Here is a 16,437-nt window from a genome sequence, read left to right as displayed (position 1 = left end):
AGCGGATTCCACTCTGAGCACAGGGGCCTGATGTGGGGCTTGAACCTACAACCCATGAAATCATAACCTGAACTGAAACCAAGAGTTGGATGCTCAACAGATTGAGCCCCCAGGTACCCCCACGACACTGCTGTTTTTAAACTACTAAGGGTTGGGCTGATTTATTCATTCCACAGTGAAAACTCATTGAAATAACCACTAAGCTTTCAACCAGAAAATTATCAGCAAGTAGGAATAAAGAAAAGAAAAATGTACAGCCAAGAAAAAGCCCCCGCAGGTTTCCCCATTTCACCTCAAGGACATAATGAGAAGAAACAGAGTTTAAATTTCATCAGGAAAGAATATATTTAGACCAGAGGAAAAACTTACTGGCAGCAAGGAGTCTCACTATCCCATCATCACCCTAACCCAGGTTTCTGGGAATCATCCACTCATTGTTCTTCTTGCTCAGGAATCGCGTTGTGCAAGAATACCATTCCACAGCCCAGGCCTCACAGTGAATTCTTTCAGGGCTTCTGGAGAAGATGCATGACAGCAGGAGTCTGAAAAGTGGAGCAGTTAGGCCAAGCTGCCTGCTGCAGACACTGCTCATTGGAGGAGAAGTCCTAGTGACTTCCCCTTCTTGGCTGGGCAAAGAATGAACTCTCCACCAAAGATAACTGTCCAGAGACCCATCTGGCTCACAAAGCAGCTCTTCTTGCCAAAGAGCAGTAACTGCAGAGCCAGAAAAGAAATTCCTGAGAAAGTGGGGGCAGCATCAGGCAGAAGGAAAAAGCAAGTTGGTTATTCCAGGAATGAGCTGCAAGTTTCCTCTCTTTGGAACAGAAATAAAGTTAGAGCTCTCCATCAAAAACCCAGAGCACGGTACAGGGAAGGCAGTGGGGAGAGAAAAACTCAGGCCTAGATCAATGACTGTGTTAGAGGCAGGAGACACTGTTGATTCCTGTGTGTTCTGACACCTGTTAATCACACATCCACCCATTTAACAACTCTTTGAGGGGCAAGCTATTCTCTGTTATACTAGAGTCGGGATACAGAGATGAATGTGATGTGTCCCCTGACTTGAAGAAACTCACAAACTGGTGAAAGAAAAACAAACTCTCAGCTAGGGTTTCGATATCTGTAAAATAGGCAAAACAAACCTATCACAAGGTTGCTGTGACCAATAAATGAGAAAAGTAGCTAAAGCACATAATACAGTACTTGGTACATAACAGGCCCTCAATAAATACTCATTATTTATTACAGTAAGAAAGGGATGGACACTGTGCCAAAGGAATACAGACGCAAAGCACTTAATTTGCTCTGGGAGGGGACTGGTTCATGGGAACACTTCTTGGAAGAGACGTCTGAACTAAACAGTAACATTATTACTATAGTAACAACATAACTAAGCCAAACAGTAACATTATTTATTAATGATTTATGGGAAGCAGCCCTTTAAATCCTCACAAATATACCAAATATGCATATAATTTGCAATTGCTGCCCTTTGGCATGAACTCTCCTCATTTAACGGATGAATAAATAACTCAAGAGTTTATATTCCCTGTATGTAAGAGAGTTAAGATTTGAACTTTAACTGGCAGATTCCCAAGCCTTGGGGCTATACCTTAAAAAGATGAGCAGACTTAGCCTAGAAAAGGTAGGAGTATGAGGGACGCGGTAGGGTTGGGAAGTAAACATTCCCAGGAAAGGCAGTAATAAGAGCAAAAGGGAGCAGCACACAAAGGTACAGCTGATAAAAGAAATTCATCCTCACTGGGTCTCAATTTCTTCGTACATAAAGGCAGAAGGAAGGCAATTCACCTTTGTTAGGCCCCTCTTTACGCAAACCATTTTGCTAATTGCTTTCCTTATGTAATGTCCTCAATCCTCACAGCAACCTTGAAGTAGGCAAGAGGATTCTATTTTATAGATGATACACTGGCTTTCCTCCACCAAATCCTTCTACAACACTGACTGGTCGGTCCCTCATGGATTCTGCTGAGTGAGAATTATGTCCTTTGCAGCCCTCGAACGTAGCCCCTTGCTCAAGAAATGTTCATCTCTCCCCCCTCTTTCAGCTATTCCTATTTCCTAGAAATAAGTACAATAAAATATTCTATCCAGGAACTCAGAGGTCTTTAAAAAAAAAAAATCAAGGTCTATATACTACTAGAAAACTGCTCCCCCACACCAGTCATACCGTACCTCCTTATTGACACTTTTCTTGTCACTAGAAAAAGGACAAAATAGTAGCTAGTGTAGTTATAAAGTAGAAAGCTTTCTACGATTTTGCATTTTAAGTGTGTAGTTTGATGCGTTTTTGAATAAAGCATACAATGGTAAACCCACCACCAAAATCAGGATTTAATATTTTGATTACTCCAGAAAGTTCCCTCATATCCCTTTGAGGAGATCCCCACTCCAGCCCCCTGACACCCTCAGGCAACCACTAATCTACTTTATTACTATGTTACTGTGGATTAATTACATCTGTCCTAGATATTCATATACATGGAATCCTACCCTATGTGTTCTTTTGTGTAGAGTTTCTTTTACTCTGCATGTTTTTGAGATTCGTCCAAATTGTATCAATAGTTCACTCATTTTTATTGTTGAGCTTCATTCTGTTGTTTAAATCTATCAAGATTTGTTTATTCACTAATCTAGTGACCAATATTTTGTTGGTCCTAGTTTGGGGCTATTGTGAATAAAGATGCTATGAACATTTGTGCACAAGTCTCTATGTGGACAAATGTATTCATTTCTCTTAAGTCAATAGTGAGACAAGGGGCTAAGGGATTTGTTGTATGGTTTAATTTTAAAAAACACTACAAAACTCTCTTTCAAAGTGCTTGTCCCTTTCCCTGGTTGCTTTTAAGAAACTTGCTTTATCACTGTTTTTGACAACTTCACTTTTTGAGGAGGGTGTTTGCTTTTTGGTTTGTTTTTTTTGTTTGTTTGTTTGTTTTGTTTGTTTTTTACAGTTTTATTAGTATATCATTTTCTCTCTCTTTTTTTAAAGATTTATTTATTTATTGGAGAGAAAGAGAGAAAACAAGCCCGAGGGGCAGAGGGAGAGAGAGGGAACCTCAAGCAGACTACCTGCTGAGTGCAGAGCTTGAGATGGGGCTTGATCCCACTCATGACCCAGAGATCATGACCTGAGCTGAAACCAAAAATCGGACATTCAACCAACTGAGCTACCGACCGAGGCACCCCTATTGGTTATGTGATTTTTAAATAATAAACCCCAAATATTTGAAGTGTATCATTTGATGAACATATGTATGTTATCATCACCACAATCAAAATTATCATACCCAAAAGTCTCCTTGTGCCCTTCTGTAATCCTGCCCTCCTCCTTCCCTCATTCCCCAAGCAGCCACTCGTTTGTATTTCATCACTACAGATCAGTTTGTAATTTCTAGAATTATATAAATGGAATCACATGATATATGCTCTTTTTTTGTCTGTTACATTTTTCATGTATCAATGGTTTATTCTTTTTATTGCTGAATAATATCCTAGTGTATGGATGTACCACAATTTGTTTAACCATTCAACTACTGATAGATGTTTGGGTTATTTTTAGTTTTGGGTTATTACAAATAAAACTACCCTGACCAGTCATGTACAGGGCCTGAATGGACATACGCTTTCATTTCTTTGAAGAAAATCCTGAGTGAAATGACTGAACATAGAGTAGGCACATACTTAACATTTTAGAAACAGAGGAGCTGTTTTCCAGCATGCTTGTACCATTTCACATTTCTGCCTACAGTGTCTGAGAGTTCCAGTTGGTCTGTATCCTCAATAACACATGGGTAGTCTCTAGACATTCCAGTAGGTGTGAAGGGGTATCTCACTGCGAACTAAATTTACATCTCCATAATGACAAATGTTGTTCAGTATCTTTTCATGTGCTTATATGCTATCCATGTTATCTTCATTAGTATGACATCTGTTCAAAGCTTTACCCATTTCTCTAATTGGGTTGTTTATCTTTTTATTATTAAATTTTAAGAGGTCTTTATATAATTTAGACAATGCCACTAGACAGATACAGGTTTTGCCAATATTTTCTTAGTCTGCGGCTTGCCTCTTTGTTTCTGTATCTTTTGAAAAGCAATGTTTTTAATTTAGATAAAGTTCAATTTATTGATTTTTCCTTTATACTTCTCCATGCCTTTTGTGTCCCATTTAAAAACACTTTGCTAAAACAGAGGTCATTAAGATAGTCTATGTTTTCTTTCAGATGTTTTATAGTTTTAATTCATACAGTTAGACCTATGATCCACTGAGAGTTCATTTTTCTTTATGATGTGAGATAAGTGTGAGGGTTCATTTTTGTACATAAGAATATACAACTGTTCCAGCAACATTTACTGGCAAGATTATTGTTCCTTTATCGAACTACCTCAGAGTCTTTGTCAAAACTCAACTGACTACATATATACATGTCTATTTCTGAATCCTTCCATTTTATTCGATCTGTTATGTTTAGCTTCACACCAACACAACACTACTGACTATCACAGCTTTATAATAAATCTGGAAATCAGGTAGTCTAAGTGCCCCAATTTTGTTCTTCTTCTTCAAAGCCGTTTTGGCAGTTCTAGGTCCTTTGCATTTCCACATACATTTTGTATATAATTTATGAATTCTACAATAAAGGTTACTGGGATGTTCAAGAGGATGGCTTTCAATCTACAGATCAATTAAAGCAAAACTGACACCTCAGCAACACTGATAGCGGTGGTAGTTGCATAACAACATGAATGTATTTACTGCCAGAAACATATGCCTAAAAATGGTTAAAAATGATAAATTTTATGTTATGCACATTTTATAGTGTTTGAAAAACCAATTCCAATTTTAGAATTTATCACCTAATCTACAGTAGCTGGCCAGCCGATTCCATCAGCCCTCCTCACTCCTCCTCAGCTCTCCCTCCTTACACTTGTCACCATTAGCACCCCACAGCTGAAGAGACATAGTCCACAGCACTGTGTTTCCCTCTTTTCTGTCTTCTGGCTTACCTTTTTTTTTTTTTTTCTAATAAACTTTACTGAGGTGTAATTTATATACCATAACATATAGAGACTTTAGCAGAAGGTTTGATGTTTGATAAATTCATGCATGCATCTACCACCACGATTAAGATACAACATTTCCACCACCCCCAAAGTACCCTTGCATGCTGCTGTTAATTTCTCCTCAGACCCTCAGGCAACCACTGATGTACTTTCTATCACTACGGATCTGTTGTTGCTTTCTCTATAATTTTATATAAATAGAAACAGTTTGTACCTTTTTAAGATTTTATTTATTTGAGAGCAAGACAAGGGAGAGAGCAAGAGTGGGGAGAGGGGCAGAGGGACAAGCAGACTCCTTGCTGTGAGCACAGAGCTCTATGTGGAGGCTCAATGCGAGGCTTGATCCCAGAGAATCAACCCTGAGATTCTCTGAGAATCATGAACTGAGCTGAAGTCAGATGCTTAACCAACTGAGCCACCCAGGCACCCCTAGTTTGTACTGTTTTGTATCATGATGTTCTCATCCAGTATAAATGTTTTTTGAGGTTCAGCATCAGTAGCCTTTTTCTTTTCGTTGATGAATAATATTCTATTATATGGATAAACCGTAATTTGCTTACCTCTTTGCCAGTTGAAGAACACTTTGGTTTTTTCTACTATGTATGCTTTAGATATCTGTATAGGAGTCTGTATGGACATATTTTTTCATTTATCTTGGGTAAATATCTAAGAGTGGTCATATGGTAAGTGTATAGGTACTTTTATTAAAAGAAATCAGTTTCTTTTATACTCAAACTCACATTCAGTCAGTCATGGCCTTGGGCCTATGTACTATCTAGTCCAGTAGGCAGATGGTGACACTGGTGGATAGGTAACTAAGTTCCCACTTGGGCTTACTGGGTGACTGCCTGTCAAAGCTTTAGATAACAAGTGTAAGCCAGGCCAAAACAAGAGTGGGACTTGCTCTAGCCATCAAACTAAATAAATAGTGAGAGACTTGGAGAGCCTGGCTGGTTCAGTCAGTAGAATATGCAACTCTTCATCTCAGGATCATGAGTTCAAGCCCCATGTGGGACATAAAGCTTACTTCAAAGCTAAACAACTAACTAGTCAAAGACTTGTTATAAAAATTAAAAATACTATTCAATGGTTTTTACACCAAAACAGAACACAAAAGAAGATACAACAATTTTTCGATTTCAGCTACAATTCACAATATAACTAGCAAGAAACTTCTCACCTCTGTGCATAATCTTGTGCTTCTCTCTCAGGTATGTCAGACCTTTTATTACCTAGAGGAAAGACAATGTCAAAAAATGAGAAACTTGAAGTGGTGGTGGTTAGTCAGCCTCTGTATTTTAAAATGATCTAGAAAATATTTCATCTAACATCACAAATTTGCCTTTTTCCCTTATTTTTAACTTGTATTATCAAGAAACCATCTTTTCACATGGCATATAGTTATTTTTAAGCAGCATTGATTATTGCAAGTTTAGACAACTTCAAAAACCCCTGTGCTTGAATTTGGGCTTTTTCCTAAAGCTGTGATATAAAAAGAGGCTTTCTCATGCCACAAATGGGAATTCCTTTGGACACCCTGTCCTATTTCTGCAGATGCAGATTTTAATATAGAGAAAGTCACTTTCCTAGTTCTGACAAGAGAGAAAGAAACAATATTATATCTAGAATATAGACAGGGAAAATTCCAGTGAGAAAACCCTATTTTTCTTACAAACTTTCCCTTGATTGACTTACTATCTTCCTCTCTTGTCCATATCCTGCCAACTCATTAACTTCTCAATGAGAAGACTTGGAAGAAAAATTGTACAATATACTCACAGCGATGCTAACTTTTCCTAGAATTTGTTCAGGAATTCTTCCAGCTTTCTTCAGGACTTGATCCAAGGAACCCCCATCCTAAGAAAAATAATACCATCCCACTTAGTGACAGCATCTCAAACTATTCTTTCCAGTGTTAAACTTCAGCAGAGGAGTGAATCCCCCATGTGGCAAATCTCTCTGGAAGGGAACCCTTTGATTTGTTCCAGACCTCAAAAGATAGAAATGCAAAACACTGTGCAAGGGATCAAATAACCAAAAACTCAAATCGTACAGATAATCATTAAGTGAACTATCAATTCAGGGATCAAAAGAAGCCTGTTGGGGCTTCTGGCTGGCTCAGCCGGTGGAATGTGACTCTTGGTCTCAGAGCTGTGTGTTTGAGCCTCACGTTGGGTGCAGAGATTACTTAAAATGTTAAAAGCAAAGGTTTGCACTGAACTGACAGAACAGTATATGGTTAGGACCAGAGGTTCTAGAGGCAAACTGTCTAAACTTGCATAGCACCAACTCTGCTGCTTACTATCAAGGGAACTGGGACCATGTTACTTACAACTTGTAAAATGGTGATATTTTAAGGCTACTATAATAATCATAGGCTATTATAAGTATTAAATAAGCTAATACATATAAAGCACTCAGAAGAACTCTAGCCCATACTAAGTGCTCGATAAATGTTAGCCATTTTATCACCAGCATATAAGTCACAACTTGTATTTGGTATTATTCGAAAAAAAAAAAAAAATCATAGTAAAATCAAAAGAAAAATGTCACAGAAAGCAATAATTTGTTCCACAAATCCTACCAAGTGTCATGAACTGTGTTAGTTTCTATGGAGGACAGAGATATAAAAAAAGACCTAGTTTCCATCCTCAATAAATGTACAGGGGCACCTGGATGGCTCAATTGGATAAGCATCTGCCTTTGGCTCAGGTCATGATCCTGGGGTCCTGGGATTGGGCCTTGAGTTGGACTCCCTGCTCAAAAGAGAGTCTGTTTCTCCCTCTCCCTCTGCCCTCCCCAACCTGTGCTCTCACTCTCTTTCAAATAAATAAAATCCTTAAAAAAAAAAAAAAAGTACAAACAAGTAGGGTAAATATATAATTCCTAATATAACAAAACAGAATAAATTCTTAATTGTTACACACGCAGAAGAGAGAAGTAATACTGACTTCACTTTAGAAAATGCTATTTGTTGGCTAAAATTAACAATTCAGGAAACAACAGATGTTGGTGAGGATGTGAAGAAAGGGGAACCCCCTTACACTGCTGGTGGGAATGTAAACTGGAGTAGCCACTCTGGAAAACAGTACAGAGGTTCCTCAAAAAGTTAAAAAAAAAATAGAGTTACCCTATGAACCCGTCAGTGTACTCTAAGGTATTTATCTAAAGGACACAAACAAAGTGACTGGAAGGGGCACCTACACCCAATGTTTATAGCAGTAATGTCCACAATAGCCAAAACATGGAAAGAGCCCAGATGTCCACTGACAGATGAATGGATAAAGAAGATGTGGTGTGTATGTTATATATACACAATGGAATATTACTTAGCCATCAAAAATAATGAAATCTTGCCATTTGCAATGATGTGGATAAAACTAGAGGGTATTATACTAAGTGAAATAAGTCAGAGAAAAACAAAAATATTATTTCATTCATGTGAAATTTAAGAAACATAGAAGGGAAGGAAAAATAAACATAGAAGGGAAGGAAAAATAAACCAAGACCGAAACAGGGAGACAAACCATGAGAGACTCTTAACTACAGGGAACAAACAGAGGGCTGCTGGAGGGGTTGGGGGTGTGAGTATGGGGTTCCTGAGTGATGGAGTGAGCACTGGGTGTGATATGCAATTGACGAATCTAAACTTTACCTCTGAAATTAGTAATATGCTATATGTTAATTAAATTGAATTTAAATTTTAAAAATTTTAAGGAAAAAAAAAAAAAAGAGGGCAGCCTGGGTGGCTCAGCGGTTTAGCACTGCCTTCAGCCCAGGGCATGATCCTGGAGACCCAGGATCGAGTCCCCCGTCAGGTTCCCTGCATGGAGCCTGCTTCTCCCTCTGCCTGTGTGTGTCTCTGCCTCTCTGGAATAAATAAATAAAATCTAGAAGAAGAAGAAGGAGGAGGAGAAGGAGACGGAGGAGGAGACGGAGGAGGAGACGGAGGAGGAGGAGAAGAAAATGGCATTTGAGGGGTACCTGGGTGGCTCAGTCTGTTAAGGGTCCAATTCCTGTTTTTGGCTCAGGTCACATGATCCCATAGGTCATAAGATCAAGCCCCACATTGCTCTCCACACTTATAAGATGTCTGCCTGAGATTCTCTTCCTTTGCCCCTTCCCCCCATCAATAAATAAAATCTTAAAAAAAAAAAAAAAGATGGAATTTGAGTTACAGTCTTATTCAAAGAATGATTTCTGTACCTGGAATGGGGGAACCATGGGGTGGCGGGAGGGCAGGGGTAAAGAGTAAGAAAGAACAAGTATTTCAATTAGATCAAAAGCAGAAAAGCATCAAACTGTTTAGTCCTCCTGGGATGACGTGTGTTTTACTTCACCATGGGTGCATGAAGAAATGCAGAGATGGGTCAGGCCAAGAACCACCACCTGCGGCCCAGTCACAGTGCCCCACCAAAGAATCAAGACTTGCCTTTGTGATGGAGACAGAAGGCAAGGAATCCAGGCTGCCTGCTTTCAGTGAAAACCACAGCAGCTGAAGGAAAGGGCAGGGAGAGTGTGAAGGAGCTGATCAGCAGGAGGTGATACAGGCCAACCCTGGGCTGAGGCAGTAGAAAGGGAGAATGAGAGACATGACACACATGGGGTGTGAAGTCAGTCTCTCGGGCTCACATGCCAGGGCCTTCCCATTCATGGATTCTACACTGCAACCTAAGATCTTGGAGAAAAGCTTCACTCAGGGAACCCTGATGTAGTGAAGCAGGCCAGGTTCATACCCCTATGGCTTCAAGTGCTGCCAATTATCAGCCATAATTTAAAATCGCCCGCAGAAGTAGAGACAATTCCTGCAAACTCAGACTGATTTTTAGATTTACTGATTTTGAGAAAGAGAGAGAGCACGCAAACACTTGTGAGGGGGGCAAGTGGGACAAGAGGTAGAGGCAGAGGGAGATAGAGAGAGAAACCTAAGCAGACTCCCTGCTGAGTGCAGATCCTGACTCAGGGCTTCATCTCATGACCCTCAGATCACAACCTGGGCTGAAATCAAGAGTCGATGCTCAACCGACTATGCCACTCAAGTGCCCTGTTTCTTTGTTCAAAGATTTACTTATTTATTTTAAGAGAGAGAGAGAGAGAGAATCAGACTGCTTATCTCATCTATGCTGAGCACTTACCAATGTTATCCATCATTTATTAATCACCCCTATGAAAGGCATAACAATGTGTGAGAAACTAGGGATAGAAAAAACTATAAATACAGAAAAAAGGGCACCTGGATGGCTCAGTGGTTGAGCCTCTGCCTTTGGTCCTAAGATCAAGTCCCACATCGGGCTCCCTGCAGGGAGTCTGCCTCTCTGTGTCTCTCATGAATAAATAAATAAAATCTTAAAAAAACAAAAACAAAAACACTCTGCTCAGGGAGACAGAATATTCAGTGAGGCCAGGCACCTTAAATCCTCCTCTGAAACAAGGTAGGAAATAGCTGAATAAGGAGAACAGAGATCACTACAGGTACTCAGAGGAGGAGGAAGTGATTCCTGGACAAAGTGGCTAAGGGAAAAGCTGGCAGCAGGAGGGACATGGACACTGTCTGTCTGAGGTGGCAAGATGTGGCCAAGCAGAGAGACATCTCTGTAAGCCCCCTGCCTCCAAAACCACCCAGCCTCAATGACATAGGGAGCATAAGGTCACAGAACAAGGCACAGCATGATAAACAAAATGACAGAACATAGTCCCACTTTGGTAGACATAAAAATATGTTTGTGTTCACACACAAAACCAGAACATCCAAAATGTTACCAACAGTTATTTCTAGTCTAGGCTGTAAGATGAGAAGTTTCTGTTGCATGGTAGTTTCTTTGCGCTTTTCTATTGTTTGTAAGTTTTCCACATGATAAATATTTTTACCTTTTTATTTTTTTTTTTTATTTTTTTTTTTTTTTTTTTTATTTATGATAGTCACAGAGAGAGAGAGAGAGAGAGAGAGAGAGGCAGAGACACAGGCAGAGGGAGAAGCAGGCTCCATGCAGGGAGCCCGATGTGGGATTCGATCCCGGGTCTCCAGGATCGCGCCCTGGGCCAAAGGCAGGCGCCAAACCGCTGCGCCACCCAGGGATCCCCCTATTTTTACCTTTTTAAATTATTGAACTCCTTTATGAGAGTGGGGAATTAAACCTACAAATCAATTAATAGTACTTACTAAGTGTCCAGTCTGTGAAAGGCACTCTAAGATATATAATACTGCTTTCTTTCTTTCTTTCTTTCTTTTTTTAATTTTTATTTATTTATGATAGTCACAGAGAGAGAGAGAGGCAGAGACACAGGCAGAGGGAGAAGCAGGCCCCATGCACCGAGAGCCCGACGTGGGACTCGATCCCGGGTCTCCAGGATCGCGCCCTGGGCCAAAGGCAGGCACCAAACCGCTGCGCCACCCAGGGATCCCTACTGCTTTCTTTCTAAAGGAGATGAGAAAATAAGATTCGTTCAGGATACAGATCCCTCAATAAATGTCTCCTAAAACAATGCTAAAAATAGATTATTCACTTAAAAATCCTATGCTTATTAAAAGGAGCACTTGAACCAATCACTTTCTGTCACAGTCAACTCTGGATCACAGATGCTGAGGGAAAACAAAGTAGTACAGGTTGTGTGTGAATTCTCAAATGTACACTAGTACCCCAGAACATAGTGTGTCTTCTAATCAGAATCCACAGTGCATGATGGAAGATTCTGAAATTCAATCTAAAATTTCCCATGTGCCAGAATTCCCACAGACATGAGAGTAGAATAATTCATCTAGAACCAAACAGAAATCCCCTATAGACCCATTTATTTTCCCAGAGTCCTTGGAGGAGCCCTACCCAAGCTGTAATCCAGGCTGAGGTTTGAGTCACTCCGTGAGCCTGGAGGCCTTCACAATGCTGCAGGACCCTGGTGGCCAAATCAGGGCATCAGAGTCCAGGTAGCCACACCCAAGTTAGCAGGCTTCCAGAAACATGATAGCACCTCTCAATTTCCTTTACCAATGGGAAGAGGGACTCCAGTGCAGAAAGTTTCCAAGCCATTTCTCTTTTGCTTCCAGTTGGATGTGGTTTCAGATCCTTTGTTTGATCTGCTTTGCCTAATTATCAGGGAGGACTATGCAGTTAAAACTAGGTAACAAAGCAACTCTGTGAAAATGAGGTTGAAATGTTAACCCCTTGGTTCTCAGGTTCCACAGCTTAGGACAGAATGCAGTCTGGCTCACTCTTTCCCTGGAGGTTGTGGTAAATATTCCTATTAAAAAAGGGAAGAAACCTTGGCTCTCTTTCCTTTCACCTCCTTCCAAGCTATAAGCAGAGTTACAGTGTGAACAATGGGATTATTAGCAAGATTTATGAAGCATGAACCACAGTCAGAATTACCCAGAGCTGCCTACAACTCACCTTACAACCTTTTAATTCTACTTCACTGTTGCCAAGGACTTGCCTTTCTTGACTAAAGCTGCTAAAATTGTGCTTATTTTTAGAAGCCAATTATTAAGTCAATGGTGCTTTTGTGAAGGTTTTCTATAAAAGAGACAAATACCTTATAAAAAAAGAGAGAGAGAGAGAGACAGAGAGAGCTCAAAAGCTTTTACTCCTGCATGAGAACCATCCACTCTGAATCCTCAGTTCTCTGGTTGCTCAGCTACCACCTGAGCAGGAATCTACTTCCCCCAAGGCAGGAGCATTCCTATTCTGATCAGGGGGCATCCGTTTACCCCTTGGGTCTCAAAAATTCAGACTGGGCAGAGCAAGCACAGCTTATCTCTAGCAAAAGTCAGCCCCTGGCTGAGTCCTTTAGAAGATGGGGCCCAATGGATGTCAGTGACACAAATTCCTTTAAAATGCATCTAAGAAATGATGTGAGCAAGGGATAAATGGGTGATACATGGTAAAGCACATATCGCAAAACAATAACTGCAGAATCTGGGTGGTAGGTTTATAGGGTATGTTACACAATCCCTTCACACCTTGCTGTGTGTTTGAAATTGTCTTAGTAAAGTATTGGGGGGAAATGTTAGTGACAAAGAACACACAGAGCTTGTGACATAGGCAAAACCAAAGAATCTATGAAGTTGGGATGTGGCTGAGGAACAAAGCTCTACATGACAACACTTCTGAAATGTGGAAGCTGAGACAAAACAGAAATTCCATAAAAGAGAAGTGGCCACCAGCAATCAGAGGGTTTTCTTGTCAGAGGAGGCCAGGACAGGAGCAATCCTGCAGGAAAGGCCTACTCAGAGACCAAGAAGGGGTGAGAGGGTCTAGGGCTACAGCAGAAAACTACTGTGGAGCGTAGCCACTTGGACTCTAGGCCACAACAGCTTCACTACAGGGTCCTGCCTCTGGTAGCTCTGAGCCTCCCACTAGTACTAACAGACTATTCCAGCTCTTCTCAGGGCCTGTGGATACCTAGGAACACAAGATCCTATTGCTGACTCCAAGGCCTAACTCTCTCCTACTGAGCCCCAGGCCTGACCACACCCTCTGCATCTTGGCCTCCTTCAGTCAGCCACTCAATATCTATCACCCAACAGGTACCAGACACTGTGCTTGGTCCTCAATAGGTTTTGACCCTCCCAGCTTCTGAAAGCCAGTTTTCTAGGCTCAGGATCCCCAGGCTAACTCCAGAGGTTTCTTCTCCTTCAGAGACTAAAGTGGGAGGACCCTACCCTGCCCACAGAGCCAAATCCACAGGAGGAAAACTGACCTGCAGATACTAGAAATGGGCAGAGAGAATGGGAAACCAACCCTTGTCCTGTCCTGAGTCACCTCGTCCTCCTGAAGGGAAAGGTGGGGTGGGTAGGACAGAGCAAGAGGCACAAAGGTTATACATGGTTTCTATGAATCCAAAGGAAATAAAGGATTCCAGAATGAGCAAGCCTCACTTCAGGTCCATTTAAGACAAATAAAAAGACTGAACTCCACATGGCAAGAGGCAACACACGGCTAACAAAATAGCTTCCAGCAAGTTCTAAATAAACGAAAAGACCACTGACTATCAATGTTTGGGGCCTAACCCTAACCTCTGAAGCAAGCACCCTGGAGTTCAACCATGCACATCCTACAAATAGCATCCTGGTTCCTCTCACAAAGGGGAGAATGCTGAGTGACAAAGAACTTGGAGGTAATTCAGAAAGAGTCTCTGATGGATCAGAAGCCAGCAGGCAGGGGATGACACAGAGGTGATGCTCAAAAGCCCTTCTGACCAAACTGACACTCCTCATCTAAGAAGGCCCTAGGACACAGCCATCCAGCTGTGAACACCTCTGAGGAACAAAGAGGCCACTCTCAGTGTCTCCCCATCCCCCAGCAGCTAACGTGGAACCCTTCACATAACAAGCACTACAAATAAGTGTCTGTGAAGGTGAACCCATGCTAACTAATGTAAACCCTGACTGGTTAAAAGTGCCAAAAACCACAAAGACACAGGGTTTTAGCAGGGGGAGGGGGCCCTAGAGAAGATCTGGTCCAAACATATCTCTGCATGGATGTGAAAAGTCTAAGAGAGCATGACATTTAAAGAAAGCAGACCTGGTTAGAGACATTAGTTAGAACTGAGTTCTGATACTTACTGGTTCTGTAACTCAGACTTGTTACAAAGCCCAAGGCCCTGCTCCCTCCATCCACCACCTTGGGGAGGGTGGTCAACTTCTATACCATGGAAATGACTCACCAAGAGGTGGAAAATGGGAAAGCTAGTTACTATTATGTCTAGCCATGCCACCACCCACCTTCAATTATTTGCAACACCTAAGAGGAAAGAGACTATTCTGGCCTTTCCTGTCACTGGTTTATCATTACCTCCAGCCTCTTTCCCTTCTACTTTGCAAGGACCTCTACCACCAGTTACTCATCTTCATCCAAAACTCTGGGCTAGAGCTAAAAAACCAACCATCAATAGTACAAAGAGCCCAAGAAACCCAAAGCGTAAGAAGCAGCCCCCTCCCCCTGCACTGCACACCACCAAAGGGAGGTGAAGACCCAAGGGGAACATATCAGCACCCCGAGCCTGGGTGAGGACCAAACCAGAAATGTTCATGTGCTTCCCAGAGTCTGCTTCATTCCCATTTAAGCAAGAAGAACAAGAGCTTTCTCAATAACCTTCAGGAGCACAGAAGACATTTCAGATTCTACATTCCATTTGACACCACACAAGCCAGCAGATGCCTGCAACAGTGTGTACGGCACTTCCTCACTTCCATGTTAACATGGAGAGAAGTTCAAAATCATGGGGCACCAGCAAGGGACAAACCTCCTGATGTGGGGGGTTGCGTGGGGTAGGTTCTCCCGGAGTTCATTAAGACCAGGCACCGAGGCTCTCTCCCTAGAGATCAGGGCAGGTCCAGGGTCAGAAAGGAAGTAGAGCTGAGGCAGGACACTCTACCCGGCCAAGAAGAAAGCCCAGCCACCGTAAGGGCACAAACTCAGTCATGTCAGCCCTTGTATCTGAGCTGTCAACTCTAGTGGAAACAAAGCAAGCACTACCATTCACAGAAGACAGGCCTGGAGTCAGTGCGCCGAGACTTACTCTGTTATTTTCATTAATCCTCTAGGATTAATCTACAATGAGGGAGGTCTAGTCATGGCCATCTTACAAACAAGGAAACAGAATCAGAAAGAGAAAGAGACTTGCCCCAGGTACTTATGAGAAAGAGACAATCTGTAAACAAATCATTATTGAGCACCTGCTGTGTGCCAGGGCTATTTTGGGCTTTGGAGACACAGTGGCAAACAAAACAGTGTCTACTTGGATTTTTGTAGAGAAGGGAGATATGAATAAACATCTCGGATTCAAAAGTCCCCTGCTGCCTAATGGGGACAGGAAAAAAAATACGATCACGAAGCCAGCCTCTCTGAAATTCTGCACCAAGGATGGAAACAGAGCCCCAGTCACTATCCAGTGGATTCAAGAAAGGACGTGCACTGTGGTCTGACAGTCTTCGTGTAAATCCTACCAATTCCACTTAGTAGCTGCATGACCTTGGGCAAGTCATTTCTCTGAGCCTCGGCCTTCTCATTTGTGAAATGCAGATTATCTACCCATCCAATGAGGTAGTTGAGAAAATGCAATAGAATATTAATCTGCATTGGGCAGAACATGATATGATATACACCCAAGAAATTAATCAGTGTTAGTACTGCAAGCATTATTATTGTTGTGGACGTGGTTACTATTACTGTCAGGTACTGGGAAGAGGAGGAAGGGGCTCCAGGCAGCTAGTGGTACAAAGACTGGTGGCTCACATCCACACAATTAGCCCATTAATGCCCCCTTACTTGCCCTCTCTGATGTGCATCAGGTGGCATTACATCTTTGCACACCCAAAGCAGAGACTATCCCTAAATCAGATTATAGACTCTGAGGA

General features: G+C 41.6%; 1 protein-coding gene across 1 annotated transcript in view; it reads right to left on the bottom strand.

The window, feature by feature from the left end:
• Nucleotides 1-16,437, bottom strand: part of MAP2K1 (mitogen-activated protein kinase kinase 1) — a 77,293-nt gene that overhangs the window by 21,867 nt on the left and 38,989 nt on the right. Inside the window, exons 4-5 of the mRNA NM_001048094.2 lie at nt 6,864-6,941; nt 6,265-6,316 (exon numbers count right to left, since the gene is read on the bottom strand). Of these exons, the coding sequence (NP_001041559.2) occupies nt 6,265-6,316; nt 6,864-6,941 (130 nt within the window). The remainder of the gene's footprint in view (nt 1-6,264; nt 6,317-6,863; nt 6,942-16,437) is intronic.

The sequence above is a fragment of the Canis lupus genome, chromosome 30, assembly GCF_011100685.1.
Source record: "Canis lupus familiaris isolate Mischka breed German Shepherd chromosome 30, alternate assembly UU_Cfam_GSD_1.0, whole genome shotgun sequence".
Taxonomy (NCBI): domain Eukaryota; kingdom Metazoa; phylum Chordata; class Mammalia; order Carnivora; family Canidae; genus Canis; species Canis lupus.
This window is presented reverse-complemented; position numbering and strand designations above follow the sequence as displayed.